At 36.0% G+C, this 27,895-nt stretch overlaps 3 protein-coding genes across 3 annotated transcripts; 2 read left to right on the forward strand and 1 right to left on the reverse strand.

Moving 5' to 3' along the window:
• The first annotated feature begins 407 nt into the window (after positions 1–407).
• Positions 408–4,049, forward strand: LOC105786625 (probable zinc metallopeptidase EGY3, chloroplastic). Its single transcript, XM_052628998.1, has 6 exons — positions 408–1,028; positions 1,453–1,650; positions 1,743–1,967; positions 2,573–2,811; positions 2,910–3,064; positions 3,561–4,049. The coding sequence occupies exons 1-6, from the start codon at positions 462–464 to the stop codon at positions 3,914–3,916; spliced, it is 1,740 nt and encodes a 579-aa protein (XP_052484958.1). The 5' UTR covers positions 408–461; the 3' UTR covers positions 3,917–4,049.
• A 1,343-nt stretch (positions 4,050–5,392) lies between these two features.
• On the forward strand, positions 5,393–7,357 carry LOC105787138 (hypothetical protein). The gene is made up of 3 exons (XM_012613577.2): positions 5,393–5,453; positions 5,563–5,641; positions 5,876–7,357. Exons 1-3 carry the CDS (start codon positions 5,433–5,435, stop codon positions 6,508–6,510), a joined length of 735 nt encoding a protein of 244 aa, XP_012469031.1. The 5' UTR covers positions 5,393–5,432; the 3' UTR covers positions 6,511–7,357.
• LOC105773538 (serine/threonine-protein kinase TOR) lies at positions 7,181–27,712 on the reverse strand. The gene is given in 60 exon segments (XM_012595529.2): positions 7,181–7,356; positions 8,121–8,392; positions 8,482–8,655; positions 8,953–9,087; positions 9,193–9,265; positions 9,341–9,402; positions 9,992–10,075; positions 10,167–10,295; positions 10,424–10,597; positions 10,772–10,932; positions 11,161–11,227; positions 11,301–11,375; positions 11,630–11,710; positions 11,965–12,168; positions 12,257–12,370; positions 12,487–12,693; positions 12,864–13,075; positions 13,240–13,408; positions 13,566–13,694; positions 13,791–13,931; positions 14,266–14,376; positions 14,487–14,555; positions 15,171–15,236; positions 15,316–15,489; positions 15,564–15,673; positions 16,366–16,463; positions 16,641–16,702; positions 16,821–16,955; positions 17,048–17,119; positions 17,508–17,660; positions 17,731–17,883; positions 18,756–18,941; positions 19,042–19,165; positions 19,683–19,735; positions 19,857–19,981; positions 20,328–20,490; positions 20,631–20,729; positions 20,821–20,919; positions 21,019–21,054; positions 21,174–21,266; positions 21,364–21,549; positions 21,626–21,728; positions 21,886–22,016; positions 22,264–22,359; positions 22,525–22,624; positions 22,694–22,815; positions 23,605–23,757; positions 23,879–23,988; positions 23,991–24,072; positions 24,144–24,196; positions 24,199–24,341; positions 24,430–24,526; positions 24,529–24,598; positions 24,757–24,900; positions 24,995–25,154; positions 25,609–25,707; positions 26,211–26,383; positions 26,551–26,625; positions 26,708–27,046; positions 27,259–27,712. Coding segments are annotated over 60 exon segments (7,419 nt in total). The 5' UTR covers positions 27,379–27,712; the 3' UTR covers positions 7,181–7,337.
• Positions 27,713–27,895: the final 183 nt, after the last annotated feature.

Genomic DNA, 27,895 nt, shown 5'->3' on the forward strand with positions numbered 1-27,895 from the left:
TTTTTTAATTTTAAAATATTTTTAAAATTCTTTTTTTAAATTTAAAATACTTTTAAAATATTTTTTTAAATTTTTTAATTTTAAAATTTTTTTAAAATTTTTAAAATAAATTTTTTGTATTTATTAAAAAAATGGGCCGGTCCGGGCCGAGTCCAGGCTTATGATTTTTTTCTCGGGCTGAGCCTGAATAAAATTTCAAGCCCATATTTTAGGCTCAGGCCTAGGACCCGGGCCGAAATTTTTTATGGAAGTGCTCATGGGCCCGGCCCATGAGCACCTCTAGATCGATCACCACAAAATCCAACCATTTTTCGTCTCTTTCTCCATGAACCATTCCACCTGTAACACTTCTCCACCTTTCTAGACATCTCTCAATATAATAAATATATATATATATATATGTGCATGTATATATGCAAATTCAGCTCACAGTCCAGCTTTGAACTTAAAATTCAACAAAAATGACAGCTCTGTGTTTCACTTCACACGCTTCTCTATCTTCATGCAACCTCCACACCCACCCCTACAAAAAGAAACACGGCTTCAACTTCAACAATTTTGGGTCGAATTTATCCACCATTATCAACAAAACCCAAAGCTCCAATCCTCGAATTTCCATTCATTTCTCCGTTAATCGTCGTCAGTTTCCTCTCAAATCTTCCGTAAAAGACGAGCAAGCAACCGAAACGGAACCCACCGCCCATTCCCCCGTCGCGGTGGAATCTAAAGAACCGAGCGATGAAACACACGGTCCGAACAGTGAAGAAACGGAGGGGAAAGAAGATCAACAAGAAATGGATTGGAAAACGGATGAGGAGTTCAAGAGATTTATGGGGAATCCTTCCATTGAAGCTGCGATAAAGCTGGAGAAGAAAAGGGCGGATAGTAAGCTTAAGGAATTGGATAGGGAAAGTAACGGGAATCCCATTGTGGGGCTTTTCAATAAGGTGGTGCGTGATAATTTGGCTAGAGAAAAAGAAAGGTTGGAGCAAGCTGAAGAGACTTTTAAAGCTCTTGATCTTAATAAGGTGAGAATAAAAAAGAAAGTTTAGATTCTTTCAAATGTTGGATTTTGATTATAAATTCTGGGTTGATTTTATTTTGTTTATTTACTTGATTTTTTGTGGTATTTTATCCAGATTTTTCATTCGAATATGGTTTGATTACATGATATGATCGTCTAAATATATGAAAATTTTAGATGACACTCCCTGAAGTCGGGGTAATAAAGTTTCTGGATACGTATTGATAGCTCACCAAAGGTTTCTACTCGGACTATGTTACCCCAGTTTTTCATTTTATTTTCCGAGTCTAATAGCTATATCTGGTCAGCCGATATTCGGGCATTCACAAAAATAAGCATATTTGTATCCGACACTCACTCGATTCATGGTAATACGGTATTTGGGCACATACTAATATTTCCTTGTGTTTGATGTTTCGATACAACAGTTAAAGAGCTGTTTTGGATTCGATACATTTTTTGCAACGGATGTTCGAAGGTTCGGAGATGGTGGGATTTTCATTGGGAATTTGAGAAGACCGATCGAAGAAGTCATTCCTATACTTGAGAAAAAGCTGACCAAAGCCGCAGGCAGGGAAGTTGTCTTGTGGTTCATGGAGGAAAAAACGAACGACATTACGAAACAGGTAACTCGAGACAGGGCCAATGTTTTGCATTTATGCTTTTGGAATAAGAAGATGAAGCCTAATTTTTTTTGTTGTTGTTGTTGTACTTCCAGGCATGTGTGGTGCAACCTAAAGCCGAAATTGATCTCCAATTCGAGTCTACCAAGCTGAGCACTCCTTGGGGATATGTTAGTGCAACAGCCTTATGTGTTACAACTTTCGGGACCATTGCTTTAATGAGCGGATTCTTCTTGAAACCCGGTGCTACATTTGATGACTATCTCGCCGATGTCTTGCCTCTCTTCGGTGGCTTCATCTCCATTTTGGCAGTTTCCGAGGTATAACATTACTTTCCGTATGGAGCCTCCTAAGTAATATGTATATCTTATCCAGTGGTGGAGCCAAGGGGGCAGGCAGGGCCCCGGCCCCCCCAAAATGAATTTTTTTTATTTAGACCCTTTATAATTTATAAAATTTTAAATTAATAATGGTAAAATTGCACTTTAGCCCCCAAAATAATATCTGTTCTCGTGATTGTTTCAAAGTTTGTGCATTACTCCTCTTAATCCGAACGGAGGGATTGCAGGGAGGCTTTGTAACCTGAAGTTTTGCATATTTTTCATTGTTGGTAGAATAAGATAGTATCTGTACTCGTGATTGTTCAAAGGCTCTGCATTACTCCTCCTAATCCGAACAGAGGGATTGCAGGAAGGCATTGTAACCCGAAGTTGCATTTTTTTCCGTTGTTGGTAGAATAAAATGGTATGTGTTCTCGTGATTGTTCAAAGGCTGTGCATTAATCCTCCTATTCCGAGCATAGAGGTTGTGGTGGAGACATTTTAACCCAAAGTTGCATTTTTGTTGTACATTTAACAGTTTCCTCCGCTCTTGCTACGTATTTACACACAAAGTTATTCAAGAGCGTATCTCTCATCTTTGGCAGATAGCCACGAGGGTGACAGCGGCTCGTTATGGTGTTAAACTCAGCCCCTCATTTCTTGTTCCATCCAATTGGACTGGTTGTTTAGGTGTGATGAACAATTACGAGTCATTGCTTCCAAATAAGAAGGCTCTTTTCGATATCCCGGTGGCACGTACGGCTAGCGCTTACTTGACATCACTGGTGCTTGCAATCGCTGCTTTCATATCTGATGGCAGCTTTAATGGTGGCGATAACGCATTGTAAGATCTGTTATAGTATTATGCTATATACTCGGATTATGGTGCTAGTTTCAAACACAAGTATATAAAATCCCCGTTTGTTATCTGATGTGAATCAGGTTCATAAGGCCTCAGTTCTTCTACAACAATCCGCTGCTTTCTTTCGTCCAATTTGTTATCGGACCGTATGCGGATGAACTCGGAAACGTATTACCAAATGCCGTGGAAGGGGTCGGAGTTCCTGTTGATCCCCTCGCTTTTGCTGGACTTTTGGGTAAGTTTCTTTGCCTTATTGATCATTGTTGTAATTTTTCCATGCTTGCTCTCGTGAAGGCAAACTTTGGAAAAGAAAATCCTTAGGGTTATAAATGAATCAAGCGTGAACAGACATAAACGAGCTTGTTTATGCAGTCCCTTAAGAAATATTTAAATCATAAATTAATATATGGTTAAATTACCCCCCAAAAATGAAATTTTTTTTGTTAAATCCCTTAAAAGATAATGTAATCATAAATTAGTACACGATAAAATTATATTTTGATCTCTTAAAATTTATAATTCAATTCCGGCCCTCCTAAAAGAATTTCTAGACTTGCCCCTGAACAAGCTTTATTCATGTTTGGTTTGTTTAATAAACAAACATTAAAATCTTGTTTATATTCGTTTATTTAGCTTGATAAGCGAACATAAATGAACAAAAATCAAACTGTTCATGGTCTTTCCCAGAGGCAACATTCCCAAACATTATTCACCATTGTTGTTTTCCGCAGGAATGGTGGTGACTTCTTTGAACTTGTTGCCTTGCGGAAGACTCGAAGGTGGCCGAATAGCTCAAGCGATGTTCGGACGTAGTACGGCTATGTTGTTGTCCTTTGCCACGTCCCTTCTCCTTGGCATCGGTGGTCTAAGCGGAAGCGTACTTTGCCTGGCGTGGGGATTATTCGCAACCTTCTTCCGTGGTGGGGAAGAAATGCCAGCGAAAGACGAGATAACGCCGTTGGGAGATAACAGGTTTGCTTGGGGTATAGTTTTAGGTCTCATTTGCTTCCTCACTCTTTTCCCCAATGGTGGTGGTACTTTCTCTAACCCTTTCTTAAGTGATCCCTTTTTTAGGGGCGATCTGTAAAAACAAACAGTGTATATATACACTAGCTTATAGTTACTCACGTGTAAAATTTTTAGTTAATTTTGAAGACAAGTAAAGGTAATGGAAAATTCAAGAAAATAAATAGAAACAAAAAATGTGATTCAATCTGCAATTTTATATATAAATTTTAATTTAGTGTAATTATACATATAAATTTTAAAAGATAAATTTTAAAATTACACATGAAATTTTAATGTGATTTAAATGAATATATGAAATTTTGATTATGGTTTAATTATATACATTTAAAGAAATAAATATGTTAATTTATTTTTATATTCAGTTAATATAATTATAGGTGTATATACATGAAAGACCTCTTTGAAAATTTTTCATTTAAATCTTTTATTTTTTAAAATTTTAAATTAATAAAAATAAAATTACATTTTGATCCTCTTAAAAGTTTAAAGTTTATAAAGACATAAACTATTTAAATTGGGAAATTAAACTTTTACTATCATAAAAAATTAAAATTTAATTTTAACCCTAAAAAATTTTGAGCATTAAAATGATGCTATGCCTAAATGAATATATCAATTCTTGCAGGAAAAATGAAAGGGACGAATTTCCATTTAGTCTCTGAATTTGATAACATTTTGTAATTTAGTCTCTATAATTTTATTGTCCATATTAATTTTGAAACTTAGCAATATTTTCTAGTTTTGATTCATGTAATGGCATGTTACGATCTCATAGCGTCACATAATCAATTGACAAATATTGAGAGAAGTTAACAAGTTCAGAAATTAATATGGACAAAAAATTAGAGACTAAATTAAAAGAAAATTATCGAATTTAAGAACTAAATGTTAACTTATCCCAAAACAAAATCATTAATTGTGAGAGAGAAACGAAATCAAAGCAATTTTAGCCAATGAATTGATCATTGGTTTAGATGCCAATAATCGATTGCAAAATTAGTACTTATATTTTATAATATTTATTTATAAATAGAATGTTAATCAATAATGAATACATTGTAATCAAAATGATGGGATAAATCAATAGCTAATTAATTACTTTCCATTAAATACCAAATTTTCCTCAATAATCGTCGGTTGAGTCTTAACTCGATTGATATGGACATTATTACGAATGTAAGAGTACGTGAGTTCAACTATAAATTCAAACTTACAAAATTATGTGTATATAAAATTGAAATTATAAAAATTATATAACTTGTGGATTCAATTCGCACGAATAATCAATGCAGATTTGGAGGCAAATTTATCTACTCCAAGCAAGCAATTTTTTGGACATTATTCGTATTAATACAACATATTAAGTATTAATTAACATTCTATTTATAATTTAAGTAGTAATTTTGCATTTAAATCAAAAAGATTTACTTGATTTCATTTCACATTTACTTATTTTCTTGCAAAAATTTAGAAAATTTCCATATTTTATCTATAAATATTGTTCTTGTTTTTGGGTTATTTTCTCTTTCAAAATTTCACCCTAAAAAATTAATTGAAAATACAGTACTGAAGCGATGGTACAATCCCAGGCTGCAGTTCAGTTTCTGTTTCTTTGTTTTTTTTAAATTAGTCTCATTCAGTATTTTAGTTTTCATATATTTGTTTTTGTTTATCTAATTTTATTTTATTTTATTTTATGCGTAGATTTCCATTTTAAAAGTGAATATTAACTGTTGCGACAAGTGTCGATCGAAAGCGAAGGAAAAACTGCAAAAAATCGACGGTAATATTATCATTTATGTATCTATTTTTTAACTTTTTTAATACAATGTTAGAACTACATTTGCAAAAATACCAATGCCAATTGAGCTAAAACTCAATCGTCATCTATTTTCTGAATTTATATTCGTTAGGTATTATTTTACAATAATTTGGTGGATAATTTAATTAATGGCATTTGTTTTTAATTTTTTGGGGTTCTATTTATATGAATTTCAGATATTTTCTTTACTGTTAGGTGTGGAGTTTATCGAATATGATTCGGAGAGAGTGTTAAAAATTTCCGGGAAAATAAACCCAATGAATATTGTGAAGAAGGTTGAAAAATGGGGGAAAAATGCGGAGGTTTTGTCTTTGCAACAATCCCTTAATAGCACTGATAGTGTCCATCATGAATCAAAATCCGAAATCCACAATGATGGTTGTTGTCATTGTGATTTGATTTCCGATTCTGATTTTGAAAATCAAGATGGTGAAGTTTGTGTATTGAACGAAACTAACCCCGGTATCACTTTGAACAAGCAAAACACAAAGAGTAAACTCAAGAAAAGGTGCCTTTGGTTGTTCGGGTTGTTTCGTAAAAAGAAGTCAGACGAGGTAACTATGTCGAGGGAACCTTCGATGGGGAATGGACCATTGAAATGGCAATTTCCGAGAATACCAATGCTGGAATATGGTGGTCCTAGGCCATACTATCAACCGTTTCAGTCTTGTTATCCGCCGATGATGGGAAGGCCATTGGGACCTTCATATTATCCTTTTGCGGTTATGCGATCACCGCCACTGTACGGTGTTTTCAACTCTCGGCCACCGCCGAAAGTTAACCCTATGATTCATTATACTAGTTATGCAGACAATTATAGTCCATGGTAAAAACTGTTTTATTTTAATGGTTGAACATGTTTTTGCCTTTTCTTTGTGTCTTTGCTTTAGAGATATTAGAAGGTAATTCTTTTTTTCTTTTCTCTTTTTTGCCTCCGTTTGAGATCTTTTAACAATAAATTTAATTTAAACTCTATTGGTATTTATATTTTTTTATTGAGTTTTTAACCAATTCAACTTTCTCATAAGATTAGTACTTAATAAATTTCCATGTATATGCTTCTCATCAAACCTGATCATTTACGTATTTTTTTATATAATACTTAAATAATAACTCCTCCTCAACTCGTAAATAGGAAGATAAAACACGCTTAAACTTATGTTTCTTGTCGATACCAATCAATTAAAGACCTAATCAATCCTTAATGTCATCCCTAAAATTGTCGGCCATCAAGACTAAGCACACCATTTAGTTCTCTAATTGGCGTCCAGCCAGGTTTAGCTGAGGTTAGTGTGAAACGATAGGAGAGGAATATCAAACAATCAAACCTACATAGAAGTCCGAACATAGGATTACAATTTTTTAAATTTTTATTAATATTGTGAATTCATTAACTATTTGATCAAAACTAAATGAATCGACACAACATAAATATGTGATGCAATTTATCAAAAGCTCAAAAACCATAGACATGATTTGTTTTGTATGGGAAAAAAGAAATTGATAACTTAATTCAATGTGATAAATAGATTTACCACAATAATTTTATTTTATCTTCAATACTAACAAAGAGAAAGAAGAATGAAAAAGAAAATAATGTATTTACATTAAATACAGGTATGTACATGTTTTATACAAAATATACATTTGTTTTTCTTCACCAAAAGGGACACCACCTGGAATAGAATAAATAAAACAGTTAGTGATTCCTCCTTTTGATAAATGTATGCAAATGCTATGTTGTTCCCATTATTCTTTTCCGAAATAATACGCATTTTTGAACATGGGTATTGGATAAATTTGTCAAAACATCCTTTATATACATGGAATTAATTGAAGGACACACCCGAATTTGAGTAACATGGTGCCCATGGATACATATCTATTAGACATCTCACAATTCCGAAACACAATCCAAACTTGATTTAACCATAGTTAGTCAACTAGGATGGAGCAATTTTCAAACCCAAAAAACTGACTCAATTGGTTTAAGCGGTTTTGGTTTGGGTGAATAGGCCAGTTTTTCAGTTATGGGTTTGGTTTTGCCGATTATTAGACCAAAAAAATCGATATTGAACCTGAATTGACATGAACTGAAACAACCTGCACTCAAAATGACCCAAACAAAGTAACTCAAAATGATCCAACTTGGAGTGACCCAAACTTAGAGTGACTAGATCTTGAAAAGACCTGAGCCAACAATGATCCGACTCAAAAACCAAGCCTCAAACCCAATTGACCTAAGCTCAAAATGACCCAAACCCGAGTGCTCCAAAACAAAATGACCCAAAAAATTTAAAACCCGAATTAACTTATCTAGATTGACTTGAACTACCTAAAACCAACTTGACTCACCCAATTGACAGGTCTAATATGCGTACAAGTACATGCATATGGATATATATGTACATAAAAAGAGAGAGAAGGAAGAGGATCATACCCAACATAGTTCTGGCATAAATTTTCATGGGAAGTAGCTTGGATTATTAGCTTTTGAACTTGCAGTTTAACAGATAAACCATGTTCCACTTCTCGATTATCTCCCGAAATTAAGGTGCTGTGGTCTATTGACTGTTGGATATTAGAAGAGGCTGTCGGTATTGAGGAGCAAGACAAAAAGTCGCGTCCAGTAAGTTTGTTACTCATACGAGCCATAACCACCACAGCTCGCTCGTTCAAAACCTCATTAGCATCACCAAGTTGATTAACAGCCTACAATGGCACCAAATTGATTTTAACCCACCATATTACATTTACATTCATAAAAAGATATATTGTAGAGTTTTTGAAATGTAGAAAACCTGAAGAAGTTCCCGTTCCCGAGCCCCTCGCTGAGGTTGAGCAAGCTCTTTACTTGGAGCAGTTTCTTCCGTGTTTGTGACAGCAGTGCCATGTGTACTCGCAAAAATTGACATTTGCGGAACTTCGTTGAAATTGAAAAGACGCCAATTAATGAGAGGATCATGAACGAATGCCTGAGGAACAGTTGATTTATAAAGGCAGATCCATCATTTTTTATGCATAAACCGGAAAACAGATGTTTTCATTTATAGTAATGGATTGGCAACAATAACAACCAGAGTGCAGTAAAACAAATGTGATTTCATTAAGGGCACAAATTGCATATATAAATACATCACTGTTTCAATAACCACACCCGACTCCGTTTCCTTTTTCTATTATAAACATGAAGTTCTCGATAGTATAATTAGTTATTAAAGCTTCAATGGAACAACACGAACAAAAAATATTTGAAGTTCAGAGGTTCATACCTCCATCATAGCCATAACACTATCCTTATTTGACCGGAGAACTTGCATCACATTTTCACATGTCAAGCGGAAATTGCCCTCGATACCACCGACTTCCATGGCTTTCACAAGCATTCTAGTCAAACGGAAAGGAACCTGAATCGAGAATTCAACACAATGGACATTAACAAACTGCAATCCCTCTTCCCTAACCCAAAAGAATGACAAAAAGAACCTTAGTGATTGTTTCGACGGACATACCTTTTCAGGGAACTTTTCCCGGTTCATAGAGGCTTCAAAACAGTCTCCAAAATCTATGTGCAAGATCTTTCCACTGCAAAACAGTAGCATGACTATGAAATACATAATAACATCGGTAACTATTAATTAACACACTTTTTTTTCATACCTAGAGCGCCGTAGCATGAGATTACTTGGGTGACGATCACCTAAGCCGAGGAGGTAACCAACCTGAAACAGAAGCCACGCATCATTCAATCGTACCAAATCTCTTAACCAGGACACAATAACTACATGTATAACGTAAATTTACGGATTTACAATGAAATTCAAAATCTAACATAACATCAATTGACTTTCTCCATACAATCTCAAGGAAAAAAAACTCCAAATAGATTTGTGGCCTTGAAATGCAATTGTACTATTCAACGTAATATTTTGATTGTATGTCATATTAAAAGCGCAAATAAGCACACATGGAAGTTTAGCAGCATACTCTTTTCTCGTACACCACCGAGATATCTTCATTTTGCCAAAATGGGAAGTTTTACAGAGTAATTGAAATATTTATTAAAAAAGTGAAGAAACTAAATCAAGCAGACATGGTTCCAAACCAGGGGTGATCCAAACCTTTTACCAATAATCACTACTGTAGCCAAAGATAATACGATTGCATACTGGGATACAGTAAAAATTTATCTAATCAAAAAAGATACAAAGAAAGAGAGGACTCCGACAACAAAAGTAATAACGAAAGTTAATTTACAGCTAGAGACTTGTATTAATTACGGATACACCAAATTATGAGGTAATCACATACCATGCTCATTACTGCTAAACTTCGAGTATAATTTGTCCTCCTCTCTAGCCACACCTCAGAAGTACGACTTTTTAACCAAAGAACCTATCAAAAGCCAAATTTATGGAAGTTGAAAGAAGTCGATAAATATGAGGAGGAAAAAAAAAGAAAAAGAGAGAATATTAAGAGCACATACTTTCGCCAGATCGTTTCCTTCAGTATTTTGTAGAGCATACTCAAATACTTCTACTTTAGAAATGAGTGGTAAATGGTCGTAATCCGGTGCAAAACTTAGCATAAATTTGTGCTCCTGATTTAGGGTGATCTGAGACCATGAAGCACAGGAAAAGTTATATGCAAATTTTATGATATAAAGCGGCAACAGGTATGACCAAACAGACAATATGTGGAATATGAGAACCAAAACAAAGTATTTGGAGAATTTCAACCAACCCTTCTAGCATCTCTGTACTCCCTAATGAGCTGGTGTAAGGTGTCACAATTAGGGACCCATCCAATCAACCCACTGTTTGGAGATAGAGGTATGACTTCATATCGCTGAATAGACAGATCCTTCTCTGCAGTTTTTCTGGAGTTTTCCAGGAGAGTGTTTACTAAGCCAAATAGCTGATAAAATTTGATCATCAAGGACATTAGATCTCAATAAATGATGTAAAATAGTAAAATTATAGTTATATATAAGAAATGTAAACCTCCAAACACCAAGCAAAAGAACCGTAGAATCATCAAACTAGCATGAAAGTAATACAAAAGGGGAATGGAAAAGTAAGCAGAAACTACCTGCATGACACGCTCATCTTGGCGAAGATCTTCGTGCCCTTTTAGTAAAAAGGCATAATCTTCACCATCACTCCCATGAATAGTCAATTTCCGAGGGCGCTGTTTTGAGGTTATGACGTCAAGTTGATGTGCAAAAGATGCAATGGTTACCACCGGCGATTCTGAAAATTAAAAAAGGGACTCACTTAAGTTGGGGCAGCCAGTTTTTCTTCTTTTATTTAAAAAGAAGAAGAAGAAAGAAATGGATACACTAGATAATTGGGGGATAAGGATTCTAGGTTTGAACACTAGTTCTAATGCCACACAAACTTCTTTCCACTAGGCCAAAATGTTGGCAAGGCGGTCAGGTTTATACCAAGACATCCATTCAAAGCAACCACTAAGCTTACCTGCACGGTATGTCCCAGGTACAGCAAGCTCCAAATCACGGCATTCTACCAACTCGGGAGAAACAGACTGCAGAATTGACAGTGAAAAGTTAACATTGTCAAATTAATAATTGAGAAGAAATATGATGATCGATATTTGCCTGCAGGTCCAGGGTAGTAAGACTTTGAAGTTGCTTGTCTATTCTCCTGAAAACATGATAATAGAGATCCCATGCCTGATGAATTCAAAAAATAATTAAAGAGAGATCAACCTTCTGGGAACCGCAGAAAAAAAAGAACAGATGAACCAGTAGCATATTCTAATCAGCATTTCTATTTGGTAAAAGAGTATATATAAGTACAACCCTAAGACATCCTCAAGCAAGAAGTTCCACAGAAGTTGGGAATAAAGCTGCTTCAGACTACAATCAAATATTGCTCACTCAAATATATGTAAAATCTAACAATTTAGTCATCAAACATTTCATACCTGAGTAAGCTCAGCATCTTTTCCGGTTCTCTTATATTTCATGCAACACTCATAGGCCTGAGACAAATCATGATGGTATGCCTGCAATACCGTGAAACCAAAATGAATTAACTGAATATGCACACTGGAAATCCTAAAATGCCAAGTGGGCACCAATATATCAGAAAAAAATTATGGCACATGGCAGCAGAAGTATAAACAACTAGACTTGGAATATTCACCATTAATTATGATAAAAAAATCCTTAATGCAAAGAATTAAATGAATATGCATATGTTACTGATCAAATCCCATGGGAGGAGATAAGATAGTTGCAGCAAAGGAATAGAGAAAACCTCTATGAATGCTCTCTCCTTTATAGTAGTATTGTCCCTCATTGCCCCTTCCTCAAGCATCTCGTGTAATGGCTCCAAGACTTTCAGCATCCCTTCAATGTTATGTTCACCAAAGTATAGACGACTAGCTTCTTCTAGCCCCTCATGCCATAACTCATGCCAAAGTATTGCAACCCTGATTAGTTCCTTTGAAACCAATTGTGCCTATGAACAGATCAAATCTATTTTTAGATCAAACTGCCAAGGCAAATAAAACAAAGAAAGAAACAAAAACAGATTCTAATTATTCAACCTGATCCACAAGTACACCACTATGCTGACGCACTTTGTCAACCACTTCTTGAGCTGCTGCTTTGCGCAAATTGCTTATGGATTTACAAGCAACAAGTAGAGGGTACATAAGAGCCTGGGAAATAATTAAATCAGTCTAACAAATGAAACAGCTCAAAACGATTTGAATTGGGGCTGCTACAGAACCAAGAGCTCCAATCCTGAAGCAGAACAGAGATAATAAAGGCAAACCTGGGGGTGACTTTGTCCAATTCGCACCAAAAGTGATTGTATAAGTTCTCTCACAGCATGGTTATTTGAATGTATTCTGGCGATTATTTGAGGTAAAACAGCCAACCATGTGTTGATATTAACATGGGCAAATCCTACTTGTAGGGCCATTTGAACTTCTGCAGTAGCTCCATGGTTAAACCACAAGGTAAGAAGGCGAAGTATATCCTGAAAAAGAAAATTAGCAGACTTTAAGAACAATGTTTAGAAGAGAACGATAAAGTTATCAAGTGGCAGTTAAGAAGGTGAATAAAAATAGGTCAGATCCCAAAGTTGTCATTAAAGGTTTTGTGCTATTACCAAGCTTAAAAATGATATTGTATATTTAGTTAATATACCTGTAGGCTGTCATCAACACCTTTTGCATTTGCTGCACATGCTATCGAATGGAAATATCCATTGACAGCTGAAACAACAAACTGAGAGGCGATGGTTTGAAAGCCTCTGGCATAATGAGACATGACAGCTGTATTGAACAATGCCCATGCGTGCCATGCTTTTGCCCATTTCGTCGCAAACTGAGTGGCATTCCTAAACGCTGAAAGGATCTCTGAAAAAAAAAGGACCATTTAACAAGAAAAAGAAATCAATAACAACTTCAGCATTTAAGAGTCCATAATAGACATCTTCTTTTTATACAATAACAAAATATTTTATTTAAAAGAGGGAAAAAGCTGCAAATGAATAAGATATCAAGTTCTTAGTATTAGCTACCTTGTATAGAATCATCATCCAATCCAGGTGATGAGAGTGTCCATTGCCAAGCTCCAAGTTTAAGATACACACGGGCCAGAAGTGGAACATTTGCACTTGTACCACTCATTGAAGCAGTTGATGGAATGGATTGAATATTTGGGGAGATTGAAAGCTCTCTAGCCAAATTCTGGAACAGTGATTTTTCCATCATGTAAAATTAATCAGGAAAAATGCAACTTACAAATTAGCAGTAGCGAATGCCAGCAGAAAGATGTACTAATTATGGTAGATATGCATGAAAAGCTAGAAAAAGGATAAGTGCTCTTGGTTAAAATTGGATATACCTGCAGCCTGGAAAATGCTTCCTTTCGTTTAAGATCATCTCCAAGTGACCATTGATATTTTAAGTAAGCCAGCATTACTTGAGGAGGGCCATGATATCTTACATTTTCAGGAGCAGTTTCAGGATCATACTGAGTAGCATACAGCATCCAGAAAAAATTTAAAGTAAGAAAACAAACATGATTTTGTGCATTCTTGGAGCTTCAGAAAATGTAAGTAGTACAGACCTGTAAGAGCTTAATTAAGGTAGACCTAGCCTGACTAATCCTTCCATTCTGCCGACAGAGAGAAGCAAACTTGAGCCAGGTTTCAATGTCTTCTGTTGGAGGTAAAACAAGTGCTCTAACAGCCAAAAGCGCTTGCCAGACCTGCATATTTGAACGTATAGGAACCAACAGTTAAGCACGAGACACATTGGGAGAGAGTAAAAATAAGCACTAGGTTCATTCCAATTAAGCAAATGTATACAGAATCATAAACAATTCATGTATGCCAGAAGTCCTAATCGAAATCTAAACCATTAAATCTTCCATATCAATCTACGTGCCTTTGGATGTGAGTCAGACACACATACATTAAAAATGAAAAAGGAAATTAACTTTATACTATTTAAATAAAAAAAACATACATGGTACATAGATTAGCAAAAGCAATACTTACTAAGACATAATGGCAAACACTTCATCAAAGTAAATAATTTACCTCAACATTTCGTTTTGCTCCCTGTATCCGCTCAGTCCACATATTTCGAATCAAGGCACGCCGCCCTTCGGCAACTGGATTTCCCATAGGTAGAGTGCAATAATCAATGACCTGCAATAAACGAAGATTTCCCCCGAGAATAATTCTTTAAGGAAGTCACGCTTAGAAAAAAGAACAACTAAAAGTGAGCAAATTAAATCTAAAATAGATGTAGAATGAACCTCCTCTAGTTCTGAAAGCTGCTGAACACGGACCATATTGCTGTAAGCACGCTCATAGCTTTCCAAAACCTGAAGTAGGTATTAATATCATGATAGCCATAAAGTAAAGATTTTCTCAAGTCCAAACGCATGAATTTTTAAACTTTCACCACCAGAAATCGCGATGGTATCATTCAAGGTACTGTTATACAGATAAACAACCATAATATTATTAAATAGAGCATCAGGGTCCTGAACCATAACAAAAGCTAAGTTCTATAATTTTATTTGAACCAAGTAATTTCATTACTTTTTATATCATGTACCAAATGAGCCCGATAACAATCATTGCCATACCAACGAAGTCAAAAGAAAAAACCTTTATACATACATATATATACACACGTATAAACTACAAAAGGGCACAGGGAATTTAACTATACCTAAAACGGTGTTTTACTTTCCCTTTCAACTATTCTCAAAGCATGGGGGAGCTAGAGCCAGAAGGACTAGAAACTTCGACAATTGTAAAAAGGAAGAGGGAAGTATGTATAATGTTGGATATGTTCTAGAAACTGAAAAGTAGCAATTTAGAGTATTCGCTAACATATAGAATGAAATGAAAAAAAGAAAAACTAGAAAGCCGTTGCTCAAATAAAAAAACACCTAGTATTCAGTTCAAGAAATTGGAGTTAAGAAACAAACCAAAGCAGCAAGTTCTGTTGCTAGGCACTTTCTAGCTCTCTCAACATACTCACGTGCCTCATCATACTGCAAAATGCAGATAGAAACAGATGACGGGCATTCACAAGAATTAATAGAAGTAATGAGTATAGACTAGAAAAAGCACCTTTCCCCTCCGAACTAACAGAACAGCTCTGTAGAATGTACCATTACTGCTTCCATCACCAGTAGCAGCAGTGTTCCCTAAAGCCCGAAGTTTGGTTTCATCACCATCATCTAATCGAGACACATACTCAGCCATTTGATCCCATTCACCCATATTCCAAGCAGCATTTGCAGCCTAGAAGAAAAAATTCATTGAGTACAAGCACAATATAGATAATGTTGACATCAACTACAGCATAAACCACAAACCATTGGTGCCATTTCCAGTCGAGCAGAGGGCTCTGCTGGAGTCCAGTACTCTCTGCACAAGTTGTTGAGCTCTTCCCATCGAGCCAATGCAGCAAGGCATCGCATCCGTCCTACAATGTACATGCCACATTAAAATTTTCAAGAAACTAGCGTACACTGGTATAGGAAGCAAATTATGCTTTCTAAGCTCAATTATTAAAATGTGAAATATAGATATCGAAAAATTTTACGTCAGAAATGAAAACCCAAAAAGGTTGGTGATAATTTGATCTATTTACTAGAACCTAATCAGTGCAACCAACAGTTTATAGGGTAGAAAACTCACTCAAGGCATTTTAAAAAATAAATAAATAAATAAACACGGGTGCCCGAGAAACATAATTTCAGCTTATATGAGCTAACTTGAATATAACAATAGGAAGGTTTTGTCTATCAAAAAACGTTTGAAGAAAGAAGAAAAAAATTTTGACCCATAAAAATGCCTGATCACGAATGTTCTAAATAAAATTTCAAAAAATAAAAAAGGAAATGAGTTAAATAAGAGAATGTAAAACCATCAGTATTCATTTTGCTTTGCTCACACCGACTATAAACAAAGGTAAATCAAAATATATGTGCTCAGTCCACAACATGTCATACCATCTAAATAAATTTGCTGCAACCTGTTTTTGCATTCTTATAGAGAAATTCAAAGAATTCCAAATTTCTGTTATGAAAAGTATACTAACAAAGAGCCTGCAAGTATTAAAAGAAAGAGGAACAGAACAAACAATTAAACGAGCCATTGTGCTTAAATTAATACCTAGGGTAGCTTCTAGTACGAGGTGAGGGCTTGATGCTTGAGCCGCTTTGGCAGTGTATGCCTTAAGAGCGTCATCCCATCTCTGCAATTTCTCATACCTAATAAACACAAATCTATGTAACTAGATCTTTTCCCCCCATTTTGCCAAATATACATATTTGAGGAAGACAGCATGAAATAGTAAATCCGGTAATGACAAGCAGAAAACTACAACACAAAAGCTCTGTGAATGACATCAACGTCACTAATCATTTTGAAAATCAAGTGTCTAATACCATGATTCCTTCAACTGAACATCCAAATATTGTTGAGCATTAGTCAATATCCCCACAGCAGCCTAAAAAGGTTAAAAGAAAAATATTAACAACCTAAATCAATAAGGAGATATTTGGGAGAAAGCATGTAGATATTAGGAAAAAAAAAGCACAGCTCACAGAATATATATAGTTATATACCTCATGCTGGTGTAACTGGTTATTTATGTGTATGAGAGCTTCAACTACAGCAACAGGATTAGCATCCATCTTCTTTGAGCGGGCACCTTCGAATTCCATTTCTTTGTAATGTAGTGCCTTAGCAAATGCTCGACACTGGCATGTGCCATAAGAATGATAAATCTTTCACTGTCCAGATGATATAAAAAAAACACATTGCATAAAAGCATTTCTCAAGGAAAGCATACCTTTTCAGCAAGTGCAGCAAGAAGTCGGATATCTATAGGGAGAGGTCTTTCATCACGTTCCATGAATTCAGCCTGAAATGATCACATATACCCTTTTAAACAAAAGAAATAAATTACCTTCTCTTTCAAATACATAGTACCCAGATTGCCCTGATAAATGGGTTATGCATGTTACAATTGCTTATTGGCTACAGCAGAGGGGTTTCCTTATCACATATCTGCTTATATGTTTACACCTCAAGCTGATATTTTTACCAAATAGTTTTTTAATATTGCTTGTGGACCAGTTATACAATGCCGACTCTTTTAACCATGGAATTACCAAGAATAGAAAAACAGCAAAACAATATAAAAGCAGATTAATATGGTCTTGTAAAGTGAATCTGCATTTAGTAAAGGATAAAAGCAATCAAATAGCTTGCATGAAAACAAGGAATAAAAATTAGCTGAAGGGGCATACCAAGTTGAGAAGAGTAGCCAAAATTTCAGGAGGAATATTAGGAGAAGAAAATGCCATCTCCAAGCTTCGAACCAACTGCCTCTGACTAGACTCATTAAGTTGAGACCAGCAACTAACAAAACCAGCAGCAAACAACTCACGCCCAACAAAAGGCTGCAAAGGAGCAGATTAGAAACCTCAATCCTAAGGAAACAATACATAAACATAAACCTTGTAAACATACCTGTAATTGGGCAAGCCGAGCACAGGTTCGTAGTGCTGGAGAAGGAGATTCTTTTAAGAGTTCAATGCTAAAATGCCTCATCCATTCTGCCCAATCTTCTTTGGTACTACGCTGAGAAGCCTCCCCAGCAGTGCGTAACCTCCCATCATTGACCTATAGACAAGTAATTATGTCAATTAAGGCCTCTATAGACCACATGAAATAATGTATGAGAATTATTTTTAAAAAAACAAAATAAAGATAAAATGAATGTAACTTCAAAGGAAAATTTCATAGGTATAGAGAACAAGATAATGGACAGAAATAATCAAATTTCTGTGTATCCAACAAGCATAAGAATATAGAACTACACAAGATTAAGAAATGACGTATAAAAATTGTCTGGGCTCACATCTGCCACAACAAATTAACAAGTCAGATATGTAAAACGAATGCAACATCACAAGCCATTACATGTCAGAAACTGCTCACAGCATGACTGGTAACAAATAATTATTTCGATGTTTCAAATTTACAAAGGCCAAAGGTATCAAGAAAGGATGTATACAAGCATAGCTAACTCCCTAAATAACTTGTACAACTCCATAAGAAAACCTAATCTTTCTATGCATACATGAGATGCTACAAAGCATAAGAAAACACTTGCCTGTTCATGCAACTGAGGCCAGTGCTTACCTACCACATCACATTTAATATTCTTGTTTTACATAAGAAATTTGCTGATCATACATTCATTTCTTTAAAACATTGTGTAACCAATTAAATAGAAATCTGGCCATGCCAACAACTACTCAGCTAACTACAGCAATAGGGTAAGTCCATCCAATACTGGCTACAAAGATTATGATTGAAAGTTACGACATAACCAGTTTTAACTGATAAGTAGTACAGATTATTTCCAAGCTTCATCTTCAAGCTAGCATTGCATGTTCGCTTGGCAGCATGCTCAGGAACCTAGGTGAATAAGCTATGGACAAAATAAATAATAAACAATAGCTCATCATACAATCATAAAAGGATGATACCTGGTGACCTCTAGGATGTTTTTGCACATCGTTCCCTTCTTCATAAGGATCATTTTCCATATCATTTAGTGGGTCACTAACAACCTCCACTGGAGGTCGTCGACTTAATCTTTGTGCTGCTGTGCTCCCCACAATTAATGGTTCACGCCGCCTTAAACGACCTTCAATTTCCTCAAATTCTTTATGCTGAAATAAACAAGTTTTGATATTAAATTTGAACATGGGAAGTAGCAGGGTACAAGTTTTCCACATGCAAAAAAAAGAATGACATGGTCAGAAGCAATACCTGCAAGCGGTGTCTCAACAAAAGTTTGTGTATAGATGGGATAAAAATAGTGAAGTCTTCTCCAAGGGCATGGGCCAGACAGCAAAGTGCATCAACAGCATCTTTACGGAGCTCATCATTTTTCCTGTAAATCAAAATTTTTTTAGGTATAGACATAGTGCATAGATGGGTGCTTCCATCAAGCCTCCTCTGATGCTGATGGTTCTAACCCATTAGAACCATCCATCAGTTATCACCATTAGCGACTCATGTTTAAAAAAAAATTACTTGGTTCATAGACTATTAATTTCCATAGACAAGTACCAAAAGCATTTATAAACTAAAAACCAAAAGTGCTTTGCAAAATTGAGTTTCTTTTATCCCAAATTATCAGTTGATTGTAACCCTATGATATCATCATAAACAATCATTTTATTATCCTTTCTTATTTACTTGGAAAAAAACTGAAGGCAAACTAAATCAAATTATCTAAACCATAACCAAGATACTGTTTTGGTTCCAAAACCAAACACATAGAAATGTGAAAAGATGCATGCAGACTAATACCCCTGATACACGGCAAGTGATAGACCATCCATAAGTCTAAATAGGAAAGTTTCCTGTCTTCATAGAGTTTTAAACAAAAGGAACAGACAACTCACCCATCTAAAACTATCTTCAAGTGATGCACTAGAGAAGATATGTGACCTGTAACCTGATTTACAAGGATGAAAACACAAACAGAATACATGTTCAACAGAACTTAAATCCACAGGTATTTAAAACATATATATAGTAACTGATTCTTCAATGTAGTTAATATTCTTGCTACCTACCTGAACACAGGGGATCAACCTTGTCAACGTTCTGATAGCAGCACGTCTTATCTCCACAGAACCATCCACTTTAAACAGTCGAATAAGGGCAGGAAGGAGTAGATGCATATGTTCATCCAATGTCCCTACATGGTAATCATAATAAGAAATCCTTTAGATATTATCATGTAAAGATGCTTAAAGTTAGACAGATTGAGAGAACAATAAGTTTCAGTTCAAAACTAACAAATTTAGTTTAGACGAGCATGGGTTAATCAAAGGTTTGAATAAAAGGTTCTCTAGAATAAAACATGAAAATTTCCACTTTCATAATTTTTCTAACTAGTAAATAACTATAGGGTTATAAAGCTATATTCAGATGTTTATTCTTCTTTCAGCATGCTTAAAGAGCATGCCCATGGTCACATGCAGCATCACAGTTACAAAATAATAGACTTAAGTCCCAAAAGTGAAATGAGTGCTACTACTAACCACCAAACACTTCCAGGGTATGGAGAATGTCAAGAACATAGGTGTAGTCATTGCAACGTTCCGCATCACTCAAAACTTGAATGCAACAAGGAAGAATAGCAGGAAGATACTTCCGAAATTCATCATTGAGAGCTAAGCAAAGCTGCTCAACTAGGTGCAGTACCTAAGAAAGAGAGGTAGGGAGAGTTGAAGAAATAAGATCAGCAGTAAAACAATAATAATCAAGACAATCAATCTAACAATCCAACTGCAGGATACGCAAGTACAAATTACTTGTACATGTAAACTAAAGTATAAAAATACCGGAAAACCACGTGAAGGGCGAGTACTGGCTGGCAAGCTGAATAATGACCATAGTTCGGAAATTAAAGATAGCAGCTCCGGTAAATATTTACGAATATGCTGCATAAGCACATCAAAAACCCAAAATAAAATGCCAGAAGAAAGCCAATATCAGTTACATACATGAAATCTTGAAGACATTTAAATGTACCTGACGCACAATGGACACAAGAGTGCCCAACTTCCATGTTATAAAATCCTTCAGATGATCATCACATGTACGAACAATCTGAAAGAGATCATGCAAAACCTACAGAAAGAAGCAAGAAAATAAGCCACGGTTCAGAAAAATAACCAACAAAAAACCAAGCATAAAAACCAAACTCGGCTGAAAAATTAATAGACAAACCTTTGGCAAGTATGGAACACAACCCAGACCCATTGACTAACCTCGCAAAAGAGAAATTCAATGATTTAAAGAAGTTAAAAAAAGCAAATTTTAATTAAATAGTATCTAGGATAAATATTTTAGGAAAAAGATTAAAATCCATATGTTGAACGCACCTTGAAAATAAACATGAGAGATCCAACCACCTTTTGGTGGTAACTGGCAAGAGAAGGATCCCTAAGAATTCGCATGAGAGAATTGATAGCAACCTGAATTCAGTTATTTTAGCAAATAATTAAGAGGTTCTACTACAAACAAAAACTGTTAAAACAAGCAAGAAGAAAGATAAATTAGGTAGGGCATTACAGTGGAGTAGTAATCTTCAGATGTAGCAAATGATGGCCAAAGGTCCATAGGTAGTTCATCCATTGATGATGGAATATGTTGACCTGAATCACTGGCAGCACGGGTAACATCTCCATGTGACCCAGATACGCTTTGCTGATTCCTTTTATGCGCATGGGGATCCAAAGCACCCATGATACCAAGAACCTGGGGACGACAAAGTATACTCAGTTTCACAAGAAAGCTGAACCGTTAACTACATCTAAAGTTCAAGAGCAACTACCTTCAGTACTTCTCGTCTGGTAGACCACACTAACTCACCATTCAACAATTTCAGAAGTAAGCCAAGCAATTGAGGGTATTCGTTATATGGAGCTATGACATACCTGTCAGACCCGTTCAAGAAAAATCTCTTAAACACCATCAAAGGAAAGAGAGGGGGGGGGGAGGCTAACATTTCTAACATAAAACATGCAGAAGTTTAAGAATACTAATTAGTCCGAAGCCCCTCTGGCAAATTCAAAGCAATATAAGATGTCTTACCCGGTACTCTGTACAACTTGACCAAGAGTAGCAACAGCTACTTCACGTTTTGTGACAGCTGCGCCATCCAATAATGCCTCAACAATTAAAGGCATAAGTTCGGAGATATATTCTCTCATTGCAAAACCACCCTAAAATAAGTCACAGTCCAAGAAAGAATAGTAAAAGAAAATGTTATACGAGGAAACTTACAATCAATTACACAGCAACCAAGCTAGGATTCTCATCAGACAGCAAATTCAATACAACATACAACTTATAATTCACAATTAATGCAAACACAATAATCTTTTCCTATGTCTATCAAACTGAATATCTTACTCCAAAAATGATGTCATGTGTGAAAGACTAAAAGCAAACAAACAGAAGTTCACCCACCACTCTAGCAAGATCTCCCACAGTCACAAGAACTCCACTGATAAAACCATTATTGGCATTAACTCCAGTGCCCTCAAGTAGTCGCGCCACAAGAGCCTGAAAAATAAAACAGTCAATAACATGATGGCAGAGCCACAAAAAAGGAAAATAACCCCAACTCCTCACACACCCCCCACCCCCAAAAAAAAAAAAAAAGAGAGGAGCTACTAGAAAAGTGGAAAGCGGAAAGAAAATAATTAAATAACACAAGACAAGTTAAACCTTGTGCACTGGGGCGATATATGGGAGTATTAGTCGTTCACAGTTGCGTATTAAACAACCGAGCAACTTGGCACTCTCTTCCCTGCATTTGTTATCTGCACTGCTCACAATGCAGGAGAAGTCAATATTTAATGCAGCATAGAGAGGACAGAAGTTCTTTTATCTTTACCTTTGCCCTAAGTATGTCAATAATTGTATGAGATGACGACGAAGTGCTGGAAGAACATATGCCGGATTTTTCTCTGACAATCTCCCAGCCACTGATATTGCATATTCTCGCACATCAAAATCCTATAGCAACAGAAATATTCTCTATTAATAGAAGTGCAACACAAAGTAATGCAAAAATTGGAACAAAAAAGCATAGCTATTTCAGCACATTTGAAGGCTAGCTATCAAGCTTAGAACCCTACAGCTGACTCATATGAAACTGTCCTTAATCTAATCAGTATGCATGTCTTCATACTTTTTGCAAAAGGCAATTCCAATAAACAAAGTGAAACACTTTTATGAAAATGATAATCTGTTGGAAAAGACAGCAGAGAGAAAGTGCAGGCAAAAGTGGCTTAAGAATAGTTAGGGTAAGATGGTTACTATAAGACACAATGTCTCATTTAGGAAAAGTTAGAGATGTTAAGAACAGTAATAGCTGCAGAGACCAGACATACCGATCAGCAAAATATAAAGTGTTCCTTAAATATGGAAAAATGCTAATCAACCCTATTTTGAAGAGTTACCAATCAGGATATATCAAATCATTTTAACTATGGAAAAATGCTGACAAACACTATTTTTCACCTTCAAACAAGAAATTAGGTGCACATTATTTTTCTAATTTCCTGTACAGTATAAAGAACAACATTATTCATCCCCTTTGTCTAGATACCAAGAAAGTAAAATCTTGTAATCATGATAACATTCTAATAATCTTTTATTTCATAATCCAGCGGCCCAAATATTTAATTGAAGACATGCCGACTGTCAAGACAATTAATAGGCCTATAAAGCAACGTACTGATAAATAGGCGTACAAAAATGAGAGGAACATTCTTGACAGTATAAAACTGGATTAAATTGCACCTCATCATTTAAAGCAGCAAAAACCGCACTCAGGCTATCAGCCTGTGCTAAAAAATCATCAAAACCTCTATTTCCATGGAGAGAGGAAAATATTGAATGGCGAACAGTAACATCAGCATCTGCAACAGCTGCAATGAGAAGCTTCTCCACAAGCTGTTGAAAACCCAATATAATTTATAAGCAAGCATAACGTATCATAAAGATTCCAACACAGGTAAAACATAATACATTAACATAATCAGTATTGTAACTACTATAGCACAGACGGACAAACCTCCTCGATAAGACGCCTTCGCTTCCCTCCAGCTCGGCTAGAGCGACCAGAACCAAATTGTGAGGATGTGATATCAGAAAAGGAATTTGCAACTAATTTGCAACAACAAAAGCAGCATCTTTTCGTGTGGCTCCATCCTCGTCATCAAGATAACGAACAACTGATCCTCTCGCAAACTCAAGAAGTTCATGTCCCTACACCACAGAATAATTAGTGCCAAACCATGGTTGACATCAGACACTCCATATAATGTAGGTAAACAAACCTTGAAATTAAAACAAGCAAGAGTCTGCAAAGCAAGCTGAACATGGGCGAACCACTAAGCTCAGCCACTGGCTGGGTAATATTTGTAGTGGTGCCTCGAGCCACAGCTGGCCTTGCCTGAAAATAATGGGACTTCGAAAGAACCAAGGAAATGCAATCAAGAAGCCGATCTTGAATAGTGGGAAGCAAAGATGGAATACTGAAACACAACCAGTATTTTATAAAATTAATACCCTCAATTAATCCCCAAATACAATCTGAACACAAGGTCATGGCTGCCCACATACCTGACTGTAATTTGCTGAAGAGCTTCAACAAGTGTAGGAGAAAGACCAGCAGAAAACATAATATCAAGGAGACCACGAACATGGGACTCCATTGCGGTCCCATAGCTTTCGCAATGTTCCCAACACAAGCCAAAGCTTCAAGAGAGGGTCTACCTCTTCGTGGAGCAATCTGTAGATAAATAATATGAAAGCAAACAGTTGGACAACTTCTTTCTTCTCAAATAAAAACAAGCAAAACTTCAAATAATAATAATAATAATAGTAATAAAAAAAACCAACAAGATGCAACCAAAAGATAAGTCATGAATCACAAGCCATGAGACTCACTGCATCACGTAAGTGAGAAGTAATTGTCGGCAAATAGTGGACCAGCTCTCCATCCAAAGCACCAGCCATCTCCCCAAGGGCAATAAACCCACTCGCACGTTCAGCTGGTATTCTTAAGACTGTAAGGATATGGTTCATGCATATCTGCAAGATATCAAACAATCCAAATGCACATAACTGAAAGGGGTTCACATGCCGGTTAAATAATGTGATCATATATGGAGCAATAACAACTTACCGTCAAGTAGTTTGTGACAAATCTGTCACGCAGGAAATGTGCAATGCGAGGTAGTAAAGAAGTTATGCTAAGGCGAACAAGGCGATCTCGATGCTCTAGGTATCTAAGCACAATTTCAGCTACTTCTCTGTACCTTGACATCATGAACTCACCGGTGTTCCTGATAAAGATGAAGTTTATGTCACTAACAACACATATACACTTATATATCATTTCATATGACAATAAAATATTTCCCAAATGAAATGGATAATCTTCATCTCATAGAGGATGAGCATACTACAAATTGACTAACACTATAAATATATCTACACATGTATATACCTCTATAACCTAATTACAACCTATACTGCAGCAGCTAATCTGCAGTAGGTGAAAGGCTATCTAGCACATACATATCTATAGCTGTATTTATTTTACTAACCAATAAGGCATATACGAAAACACAATGCGTATACAAATTTCTTTTTCTATTTCTTTCTCCTTTTCTTTTTTCAATGAGGAGGGGGAAGTGATCAAGTGGAGGGAACCAATTAACTCAAAGGTTGAAACAGAAATTACAGGACTCGAAGTCCTTTTAATTTACAAACAATAAATAAGACCATCACACCAACCTCAAAAGCTCTCCAACAGCAAGCAAAGAACCATGTATACTGTGAATAGGAGCATTTTTTCCCAATCCATCTTGCGTAGCCTCGAACATTCGATAGTACCTATAGAAACACCGAAGGTTGAGCATAGAAAAGAACAAAGAAAACACATTTGAAAATTTGAGTTCAGAAGTTACAAAGAAATGAACATGCACAAGAAACGTAACAGTAAACCCTGCCTCCTCAACAAACAAAACCAACCAACAAACTAGGGCATACAAAGAATGTAAAAAAGCCAAGCAGGTGACAACTCCACCAAGAATAGCACACTATAAAGCACTACTATTGCAAGGCAAGTTACAATTCCTCTATTCTTCTGTTTATTTGCAATTTAGAGAGCATAGTAAGATCCATAGTAGGTAAAAGGGTGGTTTGGAACAAAATTAAGGCAGAAACAGCAAATAGGAACTCAACTCAGACACCAGAAACTACGAAACCATGAAGAGATGTTTCTACATACATTCATTTAAAATAGAAAACTAGGAATGCTGATGCAGCTATTTGGTTCAAATTTATGAAAAGAACAAAGAAAAGAGATACCAGAACATCACAATCAATAAACTAACCACTGCACACGCCAACGTGTCTCACGTTTTTCAATAACGCGAAGGCACGCTCGCAATGCCTCCACAGCACGCTCACGAACAGCCAACGTCGGATCCCTCAATGCAACCCAAATGGCATCAACAAATTCAGGTACATGAACATTGAATACAGTGGAAGCATTTTCTGCCATTTCCTTTAGTAGTAAAATCCAAAGGTAGCTTCAATAAAACAATCTTTTACAACAAATGAACTAAAATTAAATTAAACAATTGCAGCAACTTCTAACATAAGATCAAAAATAATAATAATTTTCTAGAAATCCATTCATAAGGAACAATAAAAATCTCACAGAGAACACACCTTCAAAATTAAGACAGCAGCAAAACGGCGATACTCTATTCTATCCCCACGAAGCCACTGCAGGGCAGTTTTGACCTGAGAAACAGGCACATGGACTAGACATTATTCCCATTGGCTTTGAATTGCACCACAAAAATTAGCAATGTCCCCAACAAACCTGAAATTCCACTTCATCCGCAGTCATCGCCCCACCAGCTCTCGCAAGATGGCCAAGAACTTTACTAGCAAGAACTAGTATTTCAGGATCACGCTTAGTCTCGAAAACAGTCCGCATATAATTAGAAAACCTGGAAACCTTGGAGGCATTCTCCCCAAGTGCGACATCTATCAACTCATCAATAGCTCTTAAAGCTCCCATGTTCTGTGCAACATCGTTACTTTCCAACAGGCTCGAAATTCGATCATATAACTGGTCCATAAAACGAGAAAACGCTTCCCCGCTAAGGTCACGAGCTTCTTCTTCCACATGCTTCTTCAATGCTAATGAAGTTCCCTCCTGCTCACAATCAAAAAAAGCCAAAATTATAAAAAATTTCAAACAAATAAAGGATAATCAATTTAACTGCTATTCTGCTAAGGTTAATCTTATTCTTCAATCTTTCAGCTAAGAATCCCGAAAATTCAATTTCAAATTCCTTCCACTCTCTACAACTCAGCAAGAGAAATAGAGAAAGAAAAAAGCAAGGGAGTGAAGTGGAAAAACATCACCTTAGGGTTGCCACGGGTACAGAGGTCGGCGAGTATACGGTTTAGCGCTTCGAAGCTTCCGCCGGCGGGACCAGATGCGGCCAGTCCACAAAAGCGAAGGCTCTGTAAAGTCACCGCCATAAAAACCCCTACCCTGACCACTAACTGCTGAAAATCCAACCCTAAAATGTTAAAAAAAAATTTGTATAAAAAATGCGTATCGGATCTTTGGTTCAAGGCATCGAATCCAACGACGATAAGCTCGAAAAGAAGAAGAAGAAGAAGAAGAGAGAAATTAGAAGAAGAATCGATAAATGACGTTAAAAATACGCGTGGAGAGTGTGCACCACCACGAAGAATAAAGCCTTTCGCTTTGGCAAATTGGAACTGAGCATTTGACGGCAAAGGCAATTTTGGTGTGGCTGTCCCCCTATCCAAGGATGTGTTTTCTTACTTATTTACTATAATTCCATCTATTTTCCCCACTATTAACCCAAACCAAACTTGGTTGAGCCGAATTCAAGTAATTTTCGGGTGTAGATGTTCTTCTGTCACATTTGAATGGAATTGAAATTATTAATTCAGATAATTGTATTGAACTAAATGAATCAGGATTTTTATTTATATGTACATATATATTTAAAATTTTAATAATATT

The sequence above is a fragment of the Gossypium raimondii genome, chromosome 1, assembly GCF_025698545.1.
Source record: "Gossypium raimondii isolate GPD5lz chromosome 1, ASM2569854v1, whole genome shotgun sequence".
Taxonomy (NCBI): domain Eukaryota; kingdom Viridiplantae; phylum Streptophyta; class Magnoliopsida; order Malvales; family Malvaceae; genus Gossypium; species Gossypium raimondii.